Source organism: Magallana gigas, chromosome 1, assembly GCF_963853765.1.
Source record: "Magallana gigas chromosome 1, xbMagGiga1.1, whole genome shotgun sequence".
In the NCBI taxonomy this organism is placed as follows: domain Eukaryota; kingdom Metazoa; phylum Mollusca; class Bivalvia; order Ostreida; family Ostreidae; genus Magallana; species Magallana gigas.
In genome coordinates, this window is record NC_088853.1 from 24,024,507 (window position 1) to 24,050,116 (window position 25,610).

The following is a 25,610-nucleotide window of genomic DNA, read 5'->3' on the forward strand; positions in this document are numbered from 1 at the left end:
TACAGTTCGAGAAATTTACGGTCGGTTGCTTTCTTATTGAGGCATTCAGGTTGCACGGACTTCTAAATGCATGAACTACACATTGTAGTAAAATGTTTGTAAAAAAAAATAATAAGGGAAACTATAATCAATAAAACACAAAATACATTTATTCTTTGAAAGAATTTCCAATGGTTCCGTATTATTTTGCACAGATTCTGCTGCCTCACTTCACATGTACATCGAACTCGTGTGTTGTTCATACAGAGTACATAAGGTCTGCATCTCTTTGGAGACCCCGGCGGCACTACATCCAAAACAGTTTAAGTGATGGTAATAACAAGAAAGTGACAACCTACATGTGATTTCGTTTAACGAGGCCGGGTCTAATTTGTTCTGCCCTAGATTTTTGAATGGAATTTTTGAATGGAAATATCATTGGCCGACGCTTCCCTTACTCATTTCGACATTTCATAGTATTTAATACATAAACCGCATGCAGTAAGTTCTTTAAGTATTTGGAGTAGTTGCCCTTTGAAATTCTTTAAAATTAGAGTAGTTGCCATTAGAATATTGACGTCACATTGTTTTGTCTGGAGCAGAACAAAATGGCAGCGTCGAAATTTGCTCAAATCTCTGCATGGAAAGGGAGAAAACTTTTAAAATTGAATAGCAACAAAACATTGTAAGTGAACATAGGTGAAGCAAAGATTTTCAAAGAGTATTTAAAAGGTGAGATTGAAAATTTTGAAGAGTTTAAATGAGTTAAATTGGACGAGGTGTTAGGCATCTTGTACATGGCTTTGCGTAGATCATCACTATTTGTAAATAAATATGTCGCTTGATAGTCCTCGGGAAAACAAAACACTTATCAGGTTAGTAACTGACTCACTACGGAAATATATTGGGTTGATCAATCTCATAAACGGTTTGGCTTCGCCTCGCCATCTATGAGATTGATCAACCCAATATATTTCCGTAGTGAGTCAGTCACTAACCTAATAAGTAATAATATACAATATAATACGATACAATATCATTTGATCCGATATCAAATTACATGGTATAGTATGGTATAATACGGTATCATATGATATAAAATCGTTCAATATAATACACCATCTTACCTACTGCTGATTTGTAATATAATCATTGGTTAAAAGCATTCAAGTGAAGAGCATTTATATTCCACACATATATTTCATTACTAACCTTGAGAATTATGTATTCATTCTTAGAGTATTATGACGTCAGGTTCCATACCTATTAAAGTTAATTTTTCGTTAACCGACATTTATACCTAGCCAGTTGGTAAGATATAATCGTTTCATGGTTTGTTATCGACTAATTTGGAAACGTGTTAAGTAAATTCCAAATGGGAATCGAGCTCCGCTTTCGCCCCATATGGAATTTACTGTCCACAAATAAACCATATTATCTCGACTACAAACCATGTAGCTAATAATATTTTAGAATATAATACAATATTGTATCATATGATACAATATTATACAAATATAGCCCTTTCACAAGGTCGATCTATAGATATATTGACTTAATAGAAAAGCATATCGACCGAGCACGAAGTGCGAGGTCAATATGCTTTTTTGTGAAGTCGATTTATCTATGGATCGACCGAGCGAAAGGGCTACATTCGTTATATTATTTTCCAAAGAAGAATTGGCAGAATTAAAATTATGAAAACGTCTGAAAGCAATCAAGCAGTTTTAAAATCGGTGTTGTGCTTTTATACTGATAAAGCAATATTTCATCAAAACAATTGATTAATAGAGCAAGTTCATATTTCTTGAAATAACAACACTTTATTGTCTCCATCCTTCGTTCTAGCTTCCATGTAAAATTTACCCAGCAAGTCGTCTAACTTCTCGCACTCGAAATTTTTTAAGTCTCCGCTCTCGCCTTTCGACTCGAGATATTCCCGAAATAGCTTAACGGCTGTTGCAGTTACCCTGTTAGTGTTCCTTGCATCAACATTTTCCATTATAACTTTCATTTCCGCGTCATTAATTGTCGAAAAACGACCTTTCACTTTAACGTCTGCAAATTCCATCTTTGTTGTTTGTTTACGCGGAGAGAATTTTGATTGGTTGGGGTGAATCACGCCAGCCAATCAAATTCATTTTAACATTAGAACAAAATTTCCCTTATCTATATTCAGAAAGTACAGGTCAATCCGAGTTTTTAAAGTTTATTTTTAGAAAGTACAGGTCAATTCGCATTTTTATACTTCGGCACGTGATATTAAAAGAACCAATCATAGAATTCGTTATAATGCATGAAAATAATATCATAAAATATGATACAATTGATGTTTATATCATGAGTATATACAAATTTATAATATTATGGTTTCATATTATATTATATCACATGAGACAATATTATATTGTTTCGCATGAAAGAAAAATGTTTTATATAGTAGTGTATTGATAGATATTAAATCATACAATTCTGAATGAATTTTAGATACAATATGGTACAAAATTGTAACATATGATATTTTTCGATATTATGTGAAACTACATATTGATAAGCAATAAAAAGAAAAAATAAAATTTCTCAGATTTTCATATAATGCTTTGTTTCGATAAGCTCCTTAACCTTTGATTATCCATGTTTCTTAAACGTAATCATTTAAATATAATTGGCTGATTAAAAAAATAAGATACAATGTTTTTGTATTAAATTAATTTTTTAAGCTTGTGTTTTTGTACAATTTACCGAGCCAAAATAAAATAATATACATAAAAATATGCAGTGATATCTTTTAAATGACCGATTTTTTTCTTCAAAAAATAAAAAAAAATCGTATATTTGTTTAAATAGTTTTAGTTACGTGTAGATCACTGCATAATTTTTATTCATTTTGTATCGTGACATGTTCGTAAATTAACACAGTTTCCTAAAGCTCTCTATTTTTGTTTCTCTAAAGTAAAATGAAATAAGTACAGTTATGTATATCACACAAACAATTCGTAACTAAAATTTTAATCAATATGTTTGACTCATTGGTAGGAATAGAAATCGCTTATCAGTTTAGCAGATATTTTGTTATGTAAATAACCTTACAGTAATTTACACACTATCAAATTAATTAAATGACTGGTAAGGAAATAATATCCTCGACGGTTTTTGTCAAATCAATAACGACAGGTATGGCTATTTCCTGTTCTTCAGGAAGCAATATGAATACTACATCAAATTTATGTAAATAAATAATTGACAAGAACTTGGTAATAAAATCATATGTTTGCCATTTAATAGTTTAAATGATATAAATGCATCCTGTTATTTGTTTTTTTTTAATGCAATTTAAAAAAATTCACCAAATAGCCATTAAAAAGAAATAAATCTTAAAAGTATCACTTATTTTGTAACATATTTAGTTGTGATGAAATTTTATCGAAAGAAACTATAAAATCAAGTTTCATTTTATAAATAGTTTCTCTCCCATAGTTGCCACCTAACAGCGTAGTGTATTGGTTTAGAGGATTTACAACGTTCGAGTCCCGATAAGGATTTCTAAATTAAAAATAATTTATTTTGGAGTGGGGGGGGGTGTCAAATATTGCAAAATTTGAAAATTTCAAAGCAGTAAAAGTATTTTAATTATGATATACTTTAATCAACGTTAATATTGACAAATATCCAAAACCACCTTAAGGTTCGAATACTACAGGGACTTTTATTTTCTTTCACAGCGGTAAAATAAAAAAAGTTCATTTTTCACTAAAAATTTAATTGTTTTTGGCCATTTTCAAGTGGAACACACGCTAAAAATTCATATACTTAATATGTTTCAGTAATTTAGAAGAATGGGCTTGCATGCAGAATTTTTCCCAGGTGTGTGGTGGACCCTAAACGCTCTAACAGTCTACTTGTCTATTGTTGTCAAATAAAAAAAAATAAAAGCTTTGATTACGTAGTAAAAGAACTTAAAGCTCTGTGATTCTCTTATAACTCAACGAATTACACTCAACTTTGAATTGCTCAATTAAATGCATTACTAAGCTTGTAAACGTTAAAGTCGAAGAAATGATTTTTGACTTAAATCGTGACCATGGGCCCGTTTCACTAAAAGGCGTACGATACGACGAAACTTAAGTTAGGCCTTAGGGCGTACGCCAAAATTTAGTCCGGCATAAACTGCGTTTCACTAAGTGGCGTACGCCTGGCCGTAAACACTAGTATCGGACTAAGTTAAGGCCAGACTTACGTCCTTGACAACGAGCTTATGCACATGCACAGACAGATAATAAACAGAAGAAAGGAAGATAGATATATAAATATATAGATATATAGATAGATATTCATTAGATAGATAAAACGATAGAAACTTGTCAATTGTGTTTGCGTTAGAGAGAGAGAGAGAGAGAGAGAGAGAGAGAGAGAGAGAGAGAGAGAGAGAGAACCGTAAAGTATTCAGGCATATTCATCCTGTTAATTGACAAAATCACACAGCAAAACTTGCTAAAATGTTTTATTTGAAAGATATATTTGATGAAGCATATAGGATATGTACAATCAAAATTATTAACTCAACAGAAACTATTTTGTTATCGATGTCTACGGTGATTTCACCATGCATACTTCAAACACCCTTGGAATTTGCTAGGATTTTGATTTCTGATAATTTATAAAAACAAGAGGCCAATTGGCCTTAAGGGTTACTTGAGTAGCATGTAACCCATACACAAACTTGTCGAGGGGTCTCATATATGCATTTAAGTAATTAAGTTTCATTCAGGAGTAGAAAAATTATAAATTTGTAAAGAACCGTGAAACCTATAATTTTGACGAAAACAAACTTAAAGATCTGGTCTACAAAATCATCAATTCAGTTTTCCTTTCAGGTGTGTGGGAGTGAAGAAGATAATATTTTAACATTATATGCATTACCACCTATACATCCATTTTCGCCCTGCCCTAGAGTAAAAACCCATAACACTCCAGAGGACATGAAAATTAAAATTTCAGTAGAAGACTTTCTGGTAAACATAATTTAGAGTCAGTTTTTTATAAAGATGTCTGAGATTAGAGAAGAGAATTTGTAAACATCATATGCATTAACACTATGCTGCCATATTGCCCCCTCCCCCTCATGTCCTGAACCCCTAACCCATGGGCCATGAATTTCATAGTTTAGGTAGAGGAGTTAATGGACATCATAACCATGTATTCATTTTTTTCACATGTATGGGAGTAGAGAAGATTTTTTAAGATTTAAAACATTTTTACTATATGGCCATATTGGCCCCACCCTAGAGCCTGAACCCCTGACCCAGGGGTCATGAATTTCACAATTGTGGTAGAGGGCCTCATGCACATCATAATCATGCATATAGTTTTTAACAAATATATTTTGCAGAAGAGAAGAAGATTTAATACATTTTTACTATATGGCCATATTGGCCTCACCCTAGAGCCTGACCCCTGACCAAGGGTTCATGAATTTCATCATTATGGTAGAGGGTGTTGAACTCATATATATATATATATATTTATATATATATATATATATATATGTATATGTAGATCTAGACCGCCATGTAGTGATCATATTGATTGATTTCAACCAGTTACAATTGTAAACATACGTTAAGTTCACAGGAATTGATAAGCATTACAAATACATGCATTACAATAATATGCAATAATATGATGTTTACTTTAAGTACATTTTAGATGTTGTTGCACGATTTTCTGTAACCGGAAATAAGACCACCAAACTAAATTTTCATTTCATGAATGGAGTTAACAATTCCAAATAGGTTCACAACAGAGGACCTCATTACCATGCATTTAGTTTTTAACAAATAAATATGGGAATAGAGAATAAGATTTTCTAAGATTTAATACACTTTTAGTGTATGGCCATATTGACCCCACCCTAGAGCCTGAACCCCTGACACGGGGGTCATGAATTTCACAATTTTGGTAGAGAGCCTAATGCACATCATAATCATGCATTTAGTTTTTAACAAATTTATATGGGAGTAGAGAAGAAGATCTTTTAAGATTTTAAACATTTTTACTATATGGCCATATTGTCCCCACCCTAGGGCCTGAACCCCTGCCCAAGGGGTCATGAATTAACAATTTTTCTAGAGGGCTTCTTGGACATCATTTAGTTTTCAACAAAGAAAAGAATAAGAATTTCTAAGATTTATTACAGTTTTACTATATGGCTATATTAGCCCCACCCTAGAGCCTGAACCCCTGACCAAGGGGTCATGAATTTCACAATTTTGGTAGAAGATTGTACCGATAACTCCTCCTACAGTTTTCAAAATAGTTGTTCTTTTGCAGATTATGTATGGCAAAATATTGCATATCGGTACTCCATTTCACTGGATACGGTAGGTAGTGTTTATCAATTCATGGTTGACATGGATTATGGATATAGTTGACATAAAAGAAAACCCGGTTTGCTCTCACATTAACAGCTTTTCACTTGTATTTTATTGTTTTGTGATAAGCAGATTACACACTAATGAGCGTTGCACAATGCTTTTAATTATTTATTTCTTGTATTGTATATGAGTTAACAAAAAGAATATTCTCAAACTTAACTTCTTGTTCTTCATTTATTTATGTATGCTCATGTGTATTTGTATTGCGTCATATCGTACAATTTTATCCTTGATTGTCATTTTGATACAATTATACGTTTGTTTTATGTGGTTTCATAACGTGATTGATTGCCAAATTGTAGATCTATAACATAGCTCATAAGTTAGTTGTCTTTCTCGTTGTCAACTGGCGAAATTAATGGGGAATGGTCACGATTTTGGTCAAAAAATACTTTTATGATTTTTATGTTTACAGTGCATCAGTAAGGCATTATCGCAAGGCAACAAAAACTTCAGTGCCAATTTGATTGCCATTTTTTTGTGTAAAAAGCGAATGACAGAGCGTACAATTTTTGCAATGTTAACAAAGCCTTTGTTTACATTTTTAATGTCGAAGTAAAACATTTCAGTTTTAGACTTAAAATGAATGTGTTGAACGTTAGATTCTGTTTATTAAAGTAAAACATTGATAAGAAAATACCCAAATCAGCTTTCAAAAGATTTTTTACTGGTATATGGAGCCTATGTGAACAAAAGCATGGCATGAGCCATGTTAACATGACAAAGAATTAAAAGCCCCGTATCTTGCTAAAAACTCTACATCTGACTCATTTGATAATTAAAATTGCTTAACTAAAGCATTGCAGACAATAAAAACTGAAAAAAAAATTGACCAAAATCGTTCAGCAACGAGGGACATCTTGAATTAAAGCTCATCAAATTGTCTCTTTCCTGTTAAAATTTCGTGGTGTGAAGTCAGATTCGTTTTCCGGCAAAATGCGTCTGTATTGAAAACTCTGAAAATGAAAGTAAAAGAAGGGAATTTCACAATTTTGGAAAGGGTGTACATCAAACTACATGTATTTCAATTCTTTTCTTTAAATGATAATTAAATTTTGACACTTGCTTTTAAAATTGGAAATTCTGTTTTCTGACATGTGTGAAGTATTTTGATTTAAAATGTCCCAATAAATGTATATACACTCTGCAAGTATAGAGACTATTTTGCTTAAGGACAATAGTTTGCTGTCCTACCGATTATAAAATTAGTTAAAGGGATGTACGCATCTAAGATTATAAATTTGCATTGAATTTGAATAAATTAATTCGTCGTTCATGTGACTTTGTACCGAAGATGTAGGCATGCACTCTTTAACATGTAGAAGCCTACCACGTTTCTTTGTTTATCATAATCAAAATTCAATGAAATTATCTGTAATAATTCTTAGTAGATATTTACCATTATTTAGTTATTCATACAATTTAAAATACATTAATAAATAAGGGTGGGGTTGATATTGAATGTTGGCGATTATGGGGGGTTGGGTTTGGTCTTTAGGTTGTACAAATGTGTTGTTCATGAAGGTGTAGTTATTTGTTGTTTATCTGTTCTCTCATTCCGTATCTCTCCTCTCTCTCTCTCTCTCTCTCTCTCTCTCTCTCTCTCTCTCTCTCTCTCCTTGTTTAAAACATATAGCTACTTGTGACATGATATTGCAAATGTTGAGAGTATTGGTTTTTTAAGCATCTTCTCATAGAGGATTTTTATCTATTGTAAAAATGTCTTCTTTATACCAAAAATTATATTTTTAGCTTTTTATATCTAATTTATTATTAATTGGTAAACACAGCTGCTGGACTATTTCCTTGCAAGCACACTGAAGTACATGCCAGTATGTGGAAAAAGAGGAGAAAGGCCATGCTGGAAAAATCTCAATGCACAACAACGAAACATAGGAATAATATTCTGAAGCAAGAACCTGCTGTTGGTCAGAATGCTTCTGAAGTACTTGAAGGAATATTGTACAAATCTAGTAAGGTTTTACTATGAAACTTTGTTTTGATAAAAAAGCTGGTGGAATAAGCCGAAGCATATGCCCACAAGTGGCCACATCCCTATCACTAGTATTTTTCAAATGACATTTACGCATATATGTATAAAGTGTGTATAAGCTTCAAATATCTTTATTTCTGTGCTCACATATCTCCAGATAATTTATTATGTGCTTGTTCATAGAATATAGAATTCCAAGTTTTTGTCTTAAAGTCCATAATTTGTCCCCCCCTCAGCAAAATAACGTGTTTATTGTCAAAATACTCTCGATATCTGATTTAGCAGTTTTCTAAAAATCTGTAAATTGATAAATTGATAATTGTTAATAAAAGTACATTTTTTCAATTCAATATAACACATTTTTTACTTTGTTTACATCGAATGAGTTTTTCAAATTTAAACATCATAAACAAAGATATAAAAATATATTTAACTCGATAAAGTAGAATTGAACACCTACTCCAATATACTTATCTTCAAAAAGCTCCTCGCTAACCGCCATACCACAGAATTTCATGCCTGAAGGCATTTAAATAACAAACTCAATTTAGTAATGCGCAGCATTACTCGATCTTGGCCATTTGATGATTGTCATGGAAATCGAAAGAAAACAACTTGCTTTTTACCATAGAGTGGGTCATGGTACCATTTTTTTCGAAATTCGTAAAAGATAGACATTTACATGTATTATCGGTATACGTTGTGTTGATCTCTCATAATGGCAGAAGGTTTAACTTTTGATAAAACGGGGGGGGGGGGGGGGGGTCTTTAACAGTGTGTGTAGATTTGTTGACTCTCTATGAACGGACTTCTCAATACATTTATTACACAAAATTGCAACGGACAACACAGAGTTGCAAATGTGAAAAAAAAGCTCTTACTAGAAACTGTCATTCTAAAACTTGTACTTTTTTTAAGGGGGGGGGGGGAATTATTTTCTTAATGTTTGAATCCTCTTGAAATGGTAAACGGTTTGTTATTCTCATTTTTCATTCATATAACTCCATAAATCACTGTCTTGTGTTGTGGCTCATACATGCCTTTTTTACCAGCATTTATTTCTTTGTATATTGCATTATTTGTAATGCTATTTTATAACATTATACCGAATGTTACATCTTTATATTGTTATGCATGAATGATGCCATTTTTCTTATCCTACATGTACATGTATCATGGGGATATGGTTTCTACAATATTCTAAGAAAACAGTAAATATGTATGAAATACATGTAGAATCAATGCAGAAAATTTATGATTTATTTAAATGTCAGATTTACAAACTTATTTTTATTAAGTTTTTTTCATATATGTTTAATTTGTGTCAATTTTTTAAGAGTTAGCTGACAAAATACCGGAAACATAGCTTTAAAAAAATGATATTGTATCCATGGTGACATTTTCTTTATAAAGAAAGAATGAGTGTTATTATAACATTCTATTACATGTATGTGTTTTTACTTTTAGAATGATAAACTCTTATTCAGATTGATTTTATTGTCTTATATAACATAGAATTAGAAAAAAAATAGGGTGGAGTTAATGATGGAAAACTTGATTTGTGAAATTATGACGTTTTGCTTTTTATTTCTTCTATAAAAAAGATAAACGGTAAAAAATATAAAAAATTGTTGTTTTGTATTTCTGTGGTTTTAAGTTCAACTGAGCTGAAAGCTCAAGTGAGCTATTCTGATTACATTTTGTCCGTTGTCCGGCCCAGAAAACATCGAAACTGTAGAAAAAGGGGGTGCATTTTAAAAAATCTTCTTCTCAAGGATTATTGGGTCAAATTCAAGGTATTTTTGCTTAAATAATCCTTATGGAAAGGAAAATATAAATTTCAAACATTATCGGCGAATTCTATTTAAAATTTGAGTAATTTACGAAAATAAAAATGAAGAGATAATCGCGGTCAATCAGTTACTTTGGGTTCGGTATTCCATATCGAAAACGAAAGTTCTTTGTTTAAAGCAGCCATGTTTGAATGTTGACGCATGACAAACGAGCCAAACTGACAAAGATAAATTCGCCTGTTGTGCAACAGTTTACGTAGGGATACTTGAAACATGCTAAATATATTTGTGCCGATTTTGTGATGTGAATCAAGGTTTAATCTGTCAATGCGTTGACATTTTCACTCGTGACTGTGTTTTCATGTTGTTTTGAATTTCGTTTATGCTTTATTGAAATATCACCTGTATTTTGGAATATTTACGTATCGAATCAAATATAGACTTCGGTAAATAAGACAGTTAATTTTTAACCTGCGCAAAATGAGCAAAATATGATGCACTAACAACATATTATATTATAAATACAATACATTCTATTGGTTATTCGGTACGATCTCTACGTTATGGTCGATTATAATGAAACGTGTTTTGTTTAAATGCTCTGCATTTTCATTCTAAACGGAGATTGCTTTTGTTGCTAGAAATATATAGGTATAAATATATTATTAAAAATAAATTGTGCTCTTTTTTTGTTCTTTTTGTTTGTTTCTTTTGTTTTAATTGTTTACAATTTTCTCTTTACTAACCATACTCATCTGTGTCAAGTTTCGAATTATAAGCAAGATACAGAGCTTTGCTCCCAGAACTGAGGCCATGCTTTTTTCATTCTGAATAGGAAATACCAGGTTATGTATCTTGCTTATTCAAGTCTACGATTGACGCTGAAATTTTGATTGATCAATAGAAATGTCTTGCCAACAGGATAAAATGCTGTAACTACTTTCTGGTGCACCTTCTTGAACGATGAATTGCATAAAATCTACACAAAGAAGATGGGTGAATATGGCGTGCAAAATGCCCATATGAGGAATGATTAGATACTGCAAAATTAAAATATCACTAAATCTAATAATTGTTTTAAAAATAATTAAAAACAATGTATATTAAACGTAACATCGGTTTGTAACCCTTAAGTGTTTTAAATACTTGTAATAGGTTAATTCAAACTGGCGTATGTTGTCTCAAAACCTCCAAATAATGTCATTTTTATAACCTCAATGCCGTTACTTTTATAGAGTGGATCTGAGCTCCATATTTTTGGTATAGTCTTAATGCAGTTTAATGGAATTAACATTGATTTTAATCAACAAAAATGTGGAGAGATGACCCACTATACTTTAAAAATGTCATTTTGTAGCCCAACAATTGAACGTTTTAGAAAAATATTACAAGTCCGTTAATTCGTGGCCAACGTCTCGTAAAGCATTTAAACAGCACACTTTGTTGTGAATAAAATGGCTCAGTGGTTAAAGCACCAGACATTAGGTAACTTTATTGAACATAGGTTTTTAGGTTGTAGGTTCGATACCACCAAAACTTTAGAATTTATTATTTTTTTCTTATCATTTTTTGAAATATTTCAAACTGAATATAGTTAGAAATTACCTTTTTGTAAACTTGTATTATAACCAATCAAATATATTTAATTGAAAAAAATGTTAAATTTGAAATTCTATTTTACGACTATACCAAATGGGCAGTTGTACCATCTAATTCCCCTATCTTCTTTTTGATAGTTTTTCGAACACAAGTTTATGAAAACGACGCCTTTTAACAGTTTCCATAGTCCTGACACATTACTAGTATTATTATGAGAATGAAAGCATTATCGCTGTTCTTAGAAAAATATTGCAACGGAAAATCATCTTTGTTTGTAGACATTTGTTGCTTTTTAATAAAGATGAAAAAAAAATGGATGGGCCTTGGTACAATAGAGCGACATGCCTGCCAATAAGTTAATTTGAATTATAATTTTTTTTACATATGTGACAACATTTTTCAGTTAAGTTTATTCTTCAATCAAGTGAGTAAGGATATGAAACGTCATTCGAAATGAATTCATGCCTGGTAAATGGCAATCGTTTATAATGGAGTAGGCCAATTAAATTTTTCAGTGTTTTTAATTTGATGAATTGAGCGCATTTATTCTGGTGCATTGATGTACACTTTTGTTCTTTCACATATAGGAATTTTAAAAATAATAAATAAAATACAATAACTAGTAAGTAGTGAAGGGAGAAAATGTACTTTTATGCTCTAATGAATTTAAATAAATCTTTTTATAAAGTGAAGAGGGGGGGGGGGGGCTAAAATAAAGGGAACTGGAAGTTAACCGTGAACATCAACTGAAAATTTAGTTATTTATATTGCATACAATCTTATTTTCGGTAACAATGGTACTCCATAGAGGTAAATATGTCAACAATTAAGTATATGGTAAAATAAAAGAAAAATTCGGATACTAGTATTCATTTTTAGTTAATCTACCGAGGGGCCACAGAGCACAATATCCTTTGAACGACCATACAAAGCCAGTGTTGCTCAGGTGAGCGATGTGGCCCATTTGGCGTCTTGTTCTGTCTTGTTTTCATTTATACGGAAGCTCACTGAGGCCACCTTAACAGAAACAATAATATCTCTTGCGTTTAAATGCAATAACTATTCCAAAGTTTTGCATTTAAATTAAAAAAAGTATAGCGTTTAAACGTAAAGCTAATATTGCGTTTAAACGCAATAATTTTTGCGATTAAACGCTTACATTTTTGCGAATAAACGCAATTAGCGTTTAATTGCAAAAGGTATTGGGTTTAAACGCAATAGTTATTGCGTTTTATTGCAAAACTGTTTTTTTTATTAGGACCAAAAGAAGAGGTGTATGTTGTTAGGACATACTAATGTTATGCCACAATCATCCGTCAATCTGTCCATCAAACGTAATGTTAGACATTTCTCGCTTTTCTGGTCGTGCTATCTTCTCTATTTCTAATGGGCTTTTCATATTGCTTCTCATTAATCGAATCTTAAGTATTCAATAAAATCAAATAGTCCACACATACACTGTATAACTGCCATCCACAATGCTTTATTACATCATTGTCAAATCAAATGGAAGTGAAACTGATTTTTCAATATGACGGACTGATTTGACATTTATTGTAATTGTTATATCACTGATTTGAATAAGTGATATCACCTTTTCAAAAAGTGATAGCATTTATTAGAATATGTATTATTACCTATCAATCACATATTTATCTTGTGATTTGATCAATGGATATCACATTATTGAAAAAAAAAATGATACATGTATCACTATTTGAGTTTGAATAAATGAAATCACCTACATGGTTAATCAAAATGAAAAGCAGAAATTTAGTCTTTGTGATGTGTCAAGTGTTGTCATGAAATAAAGGACTTGGTGCATACAGTACCGATCAGACCCAACCTAACACCAGAGTAAACCCCAACTAAACCCCGGGTTTACTTTCTGGTTTTACTTTGGGTTTACTTTTTGAAAATTTATGCACTGAAGTGTGAAGCAAGCCTGTATTTTATCTTATCATCCTACTGCCTGTAATTCCAGCAGCTTGTGTATTCCAAATACACATGTAGCGTCTGCTTTCAGGGTATACTTCTGATCGGGAATTACTATCGGTGTCCAATCTGGGTTTACTTGGGGTTTACTCTGGGTCCACTCTAGTAAACTCGAAGTAAACACAGAGTAAACCAAAGGTTTAGTTGGGGTTTACTTTCTGTTAGGTTGGGTCTGATCGGTACTGTATACTAAGTGTACATGTATATACATCAATAAGCAAATTAATTAATTACGATTTAACGCAAAAATCATTGCGTTTAATCGCTTAATCATTGCATTTAATCGCAAAATTATTGCGTTTATTTGCAAAGACTATGCGTTTATTCGCAAAATATATTGCGTAAAAACGCAATATTGGCTATGCGTTTAAACGCAGAATTTGTTTGCGTTTAAAAGCAATAATTTTGCGATTTAACGCAACACTTTGCGTTTAAACGCAATCCACTGTGCGTTTAATTGCATAACTTTTTTGCGTTTTATAATACGTTGCGAATAAACGCAAAAGATTGCAATAAAACGCAATAACTATACCAATTTAACGCAATATAAATTAATTTATTTACTGAACTGGCCTCTATAAGCTTCTGTACATTTAAAAGTATCACTTTATAACCATTTTTATGGAACCTGAATACTAATGATGTCAAAAACTTTTTTTGCCTGTGTAATTAGTATGAAAAACAACACAAAGGATATTCTGGGTTTTTTTTAACCTGGTTGGGTAGTTTAAAAAAAGAGAAAACAAGTTTTCATTTAATAATTGACAATGCTCACGAGCTTTAAACTCGGGTCAGCTAAAACCTGACTCTCCTTATTGTGTTAAATCTTGAACTTTTGATTAACATGTAAGTATAAATGTATATCAACTATTTAACTGCATACATTATGCCTTTCTGATTAAGACTTCTATCCAATTAATACCGGTACCACCTTATCTATCTATCTATCTATCTATCTATCTATCTATCTATCTATCTATCTATCTATCTATCTATCTGTTTGTATGTTGTTTTTTCATTAATGTAGGTCTAAAACAATAAACAATACAAATTATGAGAGAAAATAAAAAGGAGGTATTTCCTAATAATTCTTGCACTTAATTTTTCAATTTTGTATCATTAAAAAGTGCGACTGTGACGCGAAATAATAAAAAGTAACATCGGCTGATATCGTATGAACGTGCTTACTTTATTAAGGGTTAAGGCTGCAAGACTGTCACTACATGCACTTTGCATTTTCAAAACAAACACGACGATTGTACAGACAACAATAAGAAATATATCAAATTACAGAAGTAGAAAGATCAATGTCAAAATAATACATGAATACAAATCATTTGCCAATTTGATTACTTGCACGGAAAACGGAGGTAAACAATAAAAAGCACATGTCAATATTGTATAAGTATAATAAACAACTTTAGTTGGTTATTTGCATTATAAACATTAAATAAGAAAAGGTTCAATCATAAACTTTTATAAGTATAGTTATTCAATAGAACATTTAAATATCATCTTTGATACAACTTAAAAGGATAAACTTTTCTGTTTTTCATTTTTTAATTTTAGTAAATGTCATAATATCTTCATCAATAGTGATAATGAACGATGCATATTTTACATACATAATTGACCTAAGAAATTCTAGAATGGTTGGTTGAATAATGAGTATTTTAAGAACATCATTTAAATAAATGTCATTGATCAACCGATTTTAAAAATCCTGATTCACTTTGATATTATTACTTACGACAAGGAATAAAAAAATGTATAACTCTTAAAGTAATTCCAAAAATACATCGGAATATAGAATATGTTATCCACTCCAGGAATGCTCTAACTTAAATGGTTGTGTTGTATAAGTTAAGGTTGGCGCTTTCTTTAACACTAAATAGTTAAACAATATTGACGATAACGGTTGAGAGTAGGGGGTTATAAACCATTAATATCTGTGTGGATCATTTTTTTTTTTTTAATATCAAAAATATTGATATTCCTATTTGTTACAACTTTCCAGCGTATAAACATCATTACTAAACATATATTTGGTATATGTCAGTGCGATCAAAACTTAACTGAATTTGATGTCTAAGAAGTAAATATACAGTCATACCAGTATGATAAAACAGTTATCCAATGGTTTGAAATGAAATTGCAATATCATCGAACCCGTTGGTAATAACTCCTGTCTCAGATTTAAATAAAGAGCTACTCCATTTTCAGCCATTGTATAGAGCATGATTGAGAAAAAAGTATTTAAAAAGAGGCACAGAAATTCATCTAAACAATCAAATTAAGAAGAATTAGGATGCTTTATTTTATGTAATTGCAAAATAGTTATATACTATTGAATTTATTTGATATGTTTCTTGAGAGTAAGATAATAAAAAAAAATTCTTTATGTTTATGTAATTGCAAAATAGTTTATACTTTTGAATTTATTTAATGTTTCTTGAGAGTAAAATAATAATAAAAAAAATATATATTCATGCATAACCTTTCTGCAATATGCTTCAGAAGTCTTATGTTTCATTCTTCAGCATAAGGGAACATCTTTTAAGGAATTATTTAGATCGTTCAGAAATGATTTAGTCCTATTTATCTACAAATCACAGAAACTTAAGGTAAGGTTTTTTAAAAGTTATTAAAAAAAAAACCAACATTTTTCTATGTACAAACTCACATGTCCTACTATACCATTTTCCCAAAAAACCACCTAGAGATATAACGTAATAAATTGCTTCAAATACTTCCTTTAGTGATGTAACAATCACAATATGTATTTTTGAATGACATTATTTGTTAAGAAAGGTTATCTCATGAACTGTAAGTGCTTCCCTCTTATCACATTACAGGAACTATTGTTCTATATGTATACAACATAACTTAACTCGAATAAAATAGTCTGATTATAGAAATGACTTCGGTACACACAAAAGAAACCAGTATCAACGACTCGAAGAATAGTATGTATGAACGATTTCATTTGAAAAAAAAATATACTGTGTATATGCACCATTTTTTGTATTGGAAATATTCTAGGGCATCAATCTACATGACGTTATGTCACGTTTAAGTATATTAATTTGTTATTTTCTTTTTTTCTGTGGTACAGTTAAATACATTGAAGCCGTTTGGTCCGATTTTCTATCAAATATTGTTTACGCTTTTAAACGATGGTTATGCTAAGTATGTGAATAATAATAGATATTGCAGTAGTTTTCCCAGTCGAACAAGCGATATTTCAATAAAAAAATATGTACATTTAAAAAAAAATGACATAAGGGGTATCGCTTTTTGTTTTGTTTTTTTATTTTTATTTTTTGCACGTATTGCCGAGGCGGGGATGGCTGTAATACGACGTTGACTTCGTTTTAAATAGAGTCCTAATATGGGTAGTGTTCTGGCGAATAAAAAAAAAACCTGTGTACATGTTTTTTACTGTTTTTTATGTTTGTCTTGTTTACAATCGAAGCATAACATCCGGGCTAAACAAACCCAAACATTCGGGGGATAAAATAAAACGATGCTCTTTCCTAAACATTCTCATAATGCATTTTTTTTTTTTTTTTTGTATGTCCATAAAGAAATTATTTTTATTTACTTTGAATATTTCTGACTTTGAAAGGAGATCGATTATCCTGGTGTAATTCAGCAATTTTTTTAACTTCCTAAGTTTGTATGGTAAATTTTTTGATATTGCAATAGCAAAAACATGAACCATGCAGCTTTAAGCTATAAAAAATAAGATTTGAAAACTGACCATGCAGCTTTAAGCTATAAAAGAGAAGATTTGTTAAGAAATTCATGAAACATTTTCTGTATTGATAACGAAATTAGACAATTGTTTTGTAACAACAAAAAAATCTATTATACAAAACAATTGTTCATCGTGTAATGTTTCCTTTCTATATCGTTCAAATTCTTAACACTTCAGTTTGTTATTATGATCTACATTACTATAAACAGTGCAAATTTATTAATTTGTTTTTTATTAATAGAATGCGAAGATTTTAAAAATGACCATTTGGAGCCTTTGATGCAAGGGAGTGACAACCCAACTGCAATTTCAAAGTAGGTATTTCAATAACAATTGTTCCCTTTTAACATGATTGTAAACAGATATATACTCATTGCCAGAAACAAATAGAAAGTTCAATGAATTTTGTTTTGTTTTAAGTTACGCTTTGTATTGATATTAATGAAAAAAATGACAATAACAAACTGTCAACCATCTCAAAAATCCATAAAACGAATTACAAATTCAAAGCAGAGCAACACAGACCTCCAAAAAGATAGAAGTAGGTTTAAAAGTAACCGTTTGAGGCATTGCATTAGCCTTTGTTGAAACACATTTTTTTTAATGAAGATGTGTAAGCAGTTCAGCAAAAAGGTCAAGTGGATTATCTTTGAAAACTTTAAAGAGCGTATTTGACTATGGTCCTTCGGAGCTTAACTTGTACAAATACGCCGCCGAAGAATCGCTATCTCTGTGGAAGGATGCGAACGAAAAGTTAAATGTCACCGATAGATGCAAACCGACTGATGGAGTTCTGCTTGTACACGAAACAGGAGATAATGTTGCAGAGGATATCGTACAACTATTTGATTTTGAGTTCGATACAGAATATGAAATAGGTAAATGCATAAAGTATATTTTTATGTAATATATATAATTTATACAAACTGATGACATTAGGAGATGTATTTTATCAATTGTTCAGTGCATTTGGGAGAGAGAGAGAGAGAGAGAGAGAGAGAGAGAGAGAGAGAGAGAGAGAGAGAGAGAGAGAGAGAGGATAGTGAATATATAGCATGTGTTTACATAATACTTTGACAATCGAAATTTATGTGTAACCTTGGTTTAACTATTTGATTTATTTTCTAAATAATATATTTTGATTTCAGCTGAGTGTGAGCTAGTTAAAGAAAAGGATATTGTTTGCATTTTCTTCCTAAGAGAGACATTTTGGAAAAAATCAAATATTGTAAGTATCAATCTCATATATATTTTTTATCGTTCCTATACTCTGGACAGAATGTTAAATGCACGGAGTCGTGTCAATTAACATGCGCTCTGTTGCTTTTTGTTTTTAATTAGACGAAATGAACACTGTTTGAATATAAAACAAAGTTTACCAAGAACAGTTTTTTGGTAGGATATATATATATATATATATATATATATATATATATATATATATAAGAAGCACTAACAAACCAACAACACTCATTATCTAAAGTGTTGGATCAAAAGATACACGGTATAAGATGAGATATAAAAAAACACTAAAAATAACCAATGACACGAACAATAAAATAAAATATTGACAAAATTTTACTTTATTGTTCGTGTCGTTGGTTATTTTTAGTGCTTTTATATATATATATAATAAGTTTTTTAATATATCAAATTAATTGTGTTAACATTTAGTAAATGAATAGTTTTAAAAACGTTCAGCACGGTAGTGTGAAGGAAGCATATGGAATCAATGTTTTTTTTTTATATTATAAGAAAATGCTGGCAACATTTCACTGTTAACCTTTTTTCGGTGAATAAGTGTACCTTTAGGACATCTATAGGGGATTAATATTATTGAGTTCATTTTTTGGTATCACATTTTAAATCTAAAGACATCAAGTCAAAATGCTGACAATCTATAACAAAAAAAAAAATTCCACTGACAGAAAATGAAATCTAATGTTTGGTGACATTACAAACACAAAACAAAGTTGTCAATGATACAGCAAACCGTTTCTTAATTTGTGTTTATGGTATCCATAATCAATTTGTCAACCTTGAATTAATATGCACTACCTATCCAATGAAATTAGGTGCTGTAGATGCAATGCTATATAATAATGAATACGTTCAACAGATGGTGTTTTTTGCATTGATAATCAAAAATCTAAATTTAATTAATATTCCATTTCTGATATATGTACAATGATGAAAAATGATGAAAAACTAAATCGTGTATCTTAGACAATATAATTTCATATGTTGAAAACTGTTGAAGACGTTTTCTGTACAATATGTGTACTCTTTTGACAGCCAATCGCCCGCATAACCTCCACTTTGATCATATTTGTTTTCCTTTGAAAACCTAGTTAAGACAAATAAACACACATTAAAGAAAGCACTATATTTTATATTCATATTTAAATACCCTTAATTCAAAGATATTTTTGCAAACCCCCTTTTTTAGCAATTTTGGTATGTACTCTCAATAGCTTTAATCGATAGTTTCCAAATATTTTTGTTACAGCAACATCGAGGAGTAAAAAACCTTAATATTTAGCACAACCGTACTACTGTTCTAAGGTGATGAGCTTTGTTTTAGTGTGGTTTTTGGCATTTGCACGCCTACTTCGTGTCTAGACAATGTAATATTTTCCAATTAGTTAGGATGAACATTTTTCTTTTTTCAACATCAATAATTTCTATTTTTTCTGTTTTATTCTTTCATCAGACAACAAGTATCATAACTTCTTATTAAACCTTTAATTTAAGGTATATCTTTCTTTGTTATCAAGGTATATATTAAAATCAAACTCAGCATACCACGTCATAATCAGTGAATCAAAATTTGCTTGTGGCACATTGTATAGCTGTTTACGTCACCAATACATATTTTTTATGGTGCATGTAGTGGCTGACACTCTGCCAGTGAGAATACATTTACATTCTGGATTGGACACTTTTTAAAAATAATGTAAAACCGTCCATATGGTTACATTTTAAAGTATTTTACATAAATCACTTTAGAAACAATTTAGCCATTTGTGAAATAATAATAACCAGAATGATTATTAGGTAGCTCTATTTCATACATTGTACAAGTTTAATATAAAATCTGTATTAAATTTCCTACTGGGCTCCTTTTCTTTTATCCACCATTAAGAACTGTTTTCAACTAAAGACTGTCTTATTATTGCTTTTTCCATATTTTTGTAGTTTTACCGTCTCAAATGGGTGTAAATGTTCTTGTTCGTCGGTTTCTATATCTGTATCTTTCTTTTTCTTTATTTCATTTACAATTAAGCGCATGCGAATTCCCGAAATTTGCTCATTACATGAATTTTTAGTTCTTTTTTTATGTTATTTTAAACCGTTGCATGACGTTTGAGCAAATTTAGCATCTTGTCCTTCAGTGCTCTCTTAAAGTACAAAAGGTACTGGAATATCAAGGATAATTGACAAAAGACTAAATAGATATGAATTAAAGAATCATTATCTGTATAACACGAAAAAAAACCCTCAACTCTCCGTAGGGCTGACAAGTAAGATTGGTTTTTGGGAGTTGGTTTTAATCAACTCTCATATGCACTTACTCAGACAAACCGAAAGTGAAACAGTGTTTGGACCTCAGCACAAACCATTGCTGCTGACAAGACTTAGTTCTTGAAAATAATTGATGAATTCGATGTAATGAATGCTAAAGAATTGTTTTTCAAGGAAACTTATTTATTAATACCTTGAAAATAGTAAGATTTTAAATGGTACGAACAATTTAAATATTTTTGTAGTCGTATGTATTCCTACGCCAGAGTTCAATATAGTCTCGTTCAACTCGACGCTCGGCTGTCTCCGTAAATCCTTGTCGGAGATTTACAGTGTCAGCCGAGCGTTTGGTTGAACGAGACTAGAGTTCAATATTGCTTGGATCCATACAATTTTCGAGAAATATTTCTATCACTGATACATAGTTTGATTGAATTAATTTTATCTTTAAAATTATTTAACATTATTCATATGGGGGTTCCTCGACATTCTTGTCGAAAAAGTCCAAAAATTCATATTATAAAAATGTGCGTAATTCAAATTAGAAAATACATGTACTTGTCATGCAAAATATCATTGATTTTAAAATAAAAAAAACATCGACAAAATCAACTCCCGTCAGTTCTTCAGTACTTTGATTTTTCTACGTGTACAATTGACATACTGATTTAAGACATGCATGAAATCCATAATCAAATACACGTAGCGTCCGTTTTGATACAAGTTATGCTGGAATAAAAACGTTCACATTTGCATGAATCTGTACGGTGTCTTTGTAAATAATTCTATGCATTTGCTTTTATGCACTGCATGTCGATGGTTTTAATCATTTTGCATGTGATCAACATTATTTATTTTCTAAGGGATATCAAAAGATTTTGAGAGACTTCATAGGAAACGCATCAAAATCTTGCGTATTTTTCATGACGGCCTCAGACGCAGACAGAGATTGTGCATTCGAGTTCTGTAAAAAGTACAAAGTTTGTCACCATTCCCATGTCATATCACCAGATTCAGAAAAAAGCCACTTCTATGACTTTTTCTACGATATACTTAGGAAAGACCTCAAAATGTTTGCTGATGAATTGAAGGGCATAACAGAAACATCACAAGTTGGGGTTTTTAGAGATGAACTGAAATGTCTTATCGCAAAACTGGAATATAGACACACAACACCCATTTTACCACTGACTGAACAGTGCATGGACAAAATAAAAAAGTTTGTAATAATGCGTATTATTTTAATTTACATGTGGTTTATACTTTCACTTTATACTGTGTAATTCCAATGATTGCTTAACTACATTTTTTCAGGGGTGCAAAATGCGGTATTGTTGGATATAGGCTATGTGGAAATAAATTGATAGTATTTAAAGATGGAGATGCGACCATACCGGATAATAAAAGAAAAAAAATTGAGAATTCTATAAAAAGTTTGTTCAAAGGAACAATTCAGTTTATAGAATTAAAAGAATTTCTCACACCACACTTTGAAATAGAATGCGGAGGTTCCATCCAAAACTCTAAAAATTCAAGGACGGGAACCATAGGCATATTTGGAATGGTAAAAAAGGCAAATGAAGATACATGTTGCTATGTTGCACTTACATCTCCGCATGTTATCTCTGAGGGCGAGTCTGCAAGTGTATCCAATGGATCTGAAATAGGAAGGTGCATTTGGCCACCCGACGAATTCATTCATAATGTATCAGTAATAAGAATCAATGAAGACCGGATAAATTCCTTGCAAAAAACTCGATTTGACAAAAAAATAATAATACAAGAAATTTCCAATCAGATACTACAGAACAAAAAGGTATTTAAATACGGAGCAGGAACACAAACAACAGAGGGATGGATTGCGAAGATTGATAACTTTGAATTGTATGGGAGAAACGTCATGGCAATTTTACCTAAAAGATCGAATGCACCAAATCCGTTTTCCGACAAAGGGGACAGTGGAGCAATCGTGTTAACAAAATGTAAAGGAGAATGTTACGCCATTGGGATGATTTTCGGAGGTGACACTGTTGATAACCTGGCAGAATGCATCAGCGTCCAGCGAGAATCAATTGCAATTTTTCTGAAACCTGCTTTAGATGATTTAAGGTTGAAAAAAGGAGTGAATATCGAATTTGATAAAATATGAAATAAAATTGTTTTTGAATTTAACGAGGCCGGGTATAAATAGAGTGTGTATGACTTAAAAGATTCTTCTTAAAATTATGATGATGTTTATGCAGTCATTTATGGGAAGGTTAGAATTATTTGAATATTTTTTAATTTTCACAAATTTACATAACGCATCATCAGAAGTCATCCCCTTAATTTTTTGCGGAACTTAATTGTAATTCATAGCTCTAAAAACAATGACAAGATTGAAATTAACATGATCCATTTCTAACATTCAAATTAAGAAAAATCACGAACGATTTTGTAATTTTTTTTTATCTAAGGTACTGAAGTGCGTCATCAACAATTTAACTATTTTTGTTACTTTTAACGACCAGTTTATCAATGTATTAACAGAGCGATGTAAATACATGTGTATAAACAATAAAAAAGTAATTTTTTTTTCGTGTTTGTTTGTTCATTTGGGTTTTTGAAAGCTTTTCTGATTACCTTTTGTCCGTCGTCCGTCTGTAAACTTTTCACATTTTAAACTCCTTCTCTAAAACCACTTGGCCAATTTCAACCAAATTTCGCACAAAGCATTCCTATAGAAGGGTGATTATAAATTGCAGAAATGAAATACCTTTATTCAAAACGGAGAAAACCTCGAAAGTGTAGAAAAAGATGGGTACATTTAAAAAAAAAATCTTCTTCTTGAAAACTACTGAGTCAAATTCAACGTAATTTTGCATAAATAATCCTTATGGAAAGGAAAATTTCAAAAATTATTGGCGAACTCTGTTTCAAATCTGAGTAATTTACGAAAATAATATTAAAGAGATAATCGCGGTCAATCAGTTTTGAAATTCGGGTTCGGTATTCCATATCGAAAACGAAAGTTCTTTGTATAAAGCAGCCATGTTTGAATGTTGACGTATCAAAAACGGGTCAAACTGACAAATATGATTTTGCTTGTTGTGAAACAGTTTACGTGCAAAGAGATATTTAAAACATGCTTAATATATTTGTACCGATTTCGTGAAGTGAATTGAAATCAAATATTTCAATGCGTTGACATTTTCACTCGTGACCGTGGTTTTACGTTGTTTTGAATTTCGTTTATGCTTTATGAAAATATTGCCTGTATTTGGAATATTTACGAATCAAAACAAATGTAGACTTCAGTAAATCAGACAATTAATTGTTTACTTGCGCTAAATGAGCAAAATCTGATGCACTAACAACATTATCATAGAATATTATAAATACTGTACATTCTGTTGGTAATTCGGTACGACCTCTACGTTATGGTCAATAATAATGCAACGTGGTTTGTTAAAATGCTGTGCATTTTCAGTCTAAACGGAGATTGTTTTTGCTGCTAGAAATATATATATATATATATATATATTATAGAAATGTTCTGTTTTCATTGTTTACACTTTTCTCTTTACTAACCATATATAGCTGTGTCAGGTTTCGAATTATAAGCAATATACAGAGCTTTGCTCACAGAACTGAGGCCATGCTTTTGTTCATTCTGAATAGAAAATACAAAGATTAAAATCTTAAGTTGAATGTGAGTAACTGTTGTGTTTAAAAAATTGACTCAAACAAAGCAGAATTGAACGTGAGTTCTGTATCTTGCTTGTCAGTCTACGATTGACGCTGAAATTTAGATTTATCACTAGAAATGTCTCACTAAATGTTAAATACTTGTACAAAATAATTAAAAGGATGATATCTGTAGCAACGTTTTGAAACCCCTCCTTATATGATGAATCTACACCAACTGTGTTGGTTTTTCAGACACAATTGAATAAAAACGACCTCTTTAAAACAGTTTAAAACATTACTGTTACGGGGATAAATGTATTATCGCTATTCTTAAGAAAAAAATACAGCGGAAAAAAATCTTGATTTGTAGCCATTTCTTAACGTTGATTTCGAATAAAGATAAAAATAAAGGGTGGGCCTTAGTAAAATAGAGCGATATGCATGCTAATACATTGCAGTCTGAGGCTCATTGAGAGGATCGGGGGTGGGGGTTGGGGGCTAGACCTTATCAGAAATCTTGACAAGCAAAAAAGAATAAAAAAATTAATACGGCTTTGTCTAACTTTGCAACAAAAAGTGTTGGGGACCCCCCCCCTCCCCCCAGTCCAGACGCCTATGCATTGATTACACAATTTCATGTAATAGCTTTTTAACATATCACATGACAACATTTTTCATTCGAGTGTATTCATCGATCAAGTGAGTAAGGTTATAAAACTTTTTTTTTTGATTTGAGTGCCTTCAGGTACAATTTACCTTTTTCACATATAGGAATTTTTAAATTTTCAAATTGACATATATATCTTTTGTCACTTGAATGTCATTGCATCATGTTACAGTTCATAGTCAGAGCAACAGCACAC

At 31.1% G+C, this 25,610-nt stretch overlaps 2 protein-coding genes across 2 annotated transcripts in view; both read left to right on the top strand.

The window, feature by feature from the left end:
* Positions 1-25,610, top strand: part of LOC105333310 (angiopoietin-1 receptor) — an 85,053-nt gene that overhangs the window by 18,317 nt on the left and 41,126 nt on the right. The window lies entirely within an intron of this gene.
* On the top strand, positions 16,711-23,651 carry LOC105321906 (uncharacterized). Its single transcript, XM_034460962.2, has 6 exons — positions 16,711-16,759; positions 17,795-17,867; positions 18,163-18,431; positions 18,702-18,781; positions 21,942-22,297; positions 22,393-23,651. The coding sequence occupies exons 1-6, from the start codon at positions 16,711-16,713 to the stop codon at positions 23,225-23,227; spliced, it is 1,662 nt and encodes a 553-aa protein (XP_034316853.2). The 3' UTR covers positions 23,228-23,651.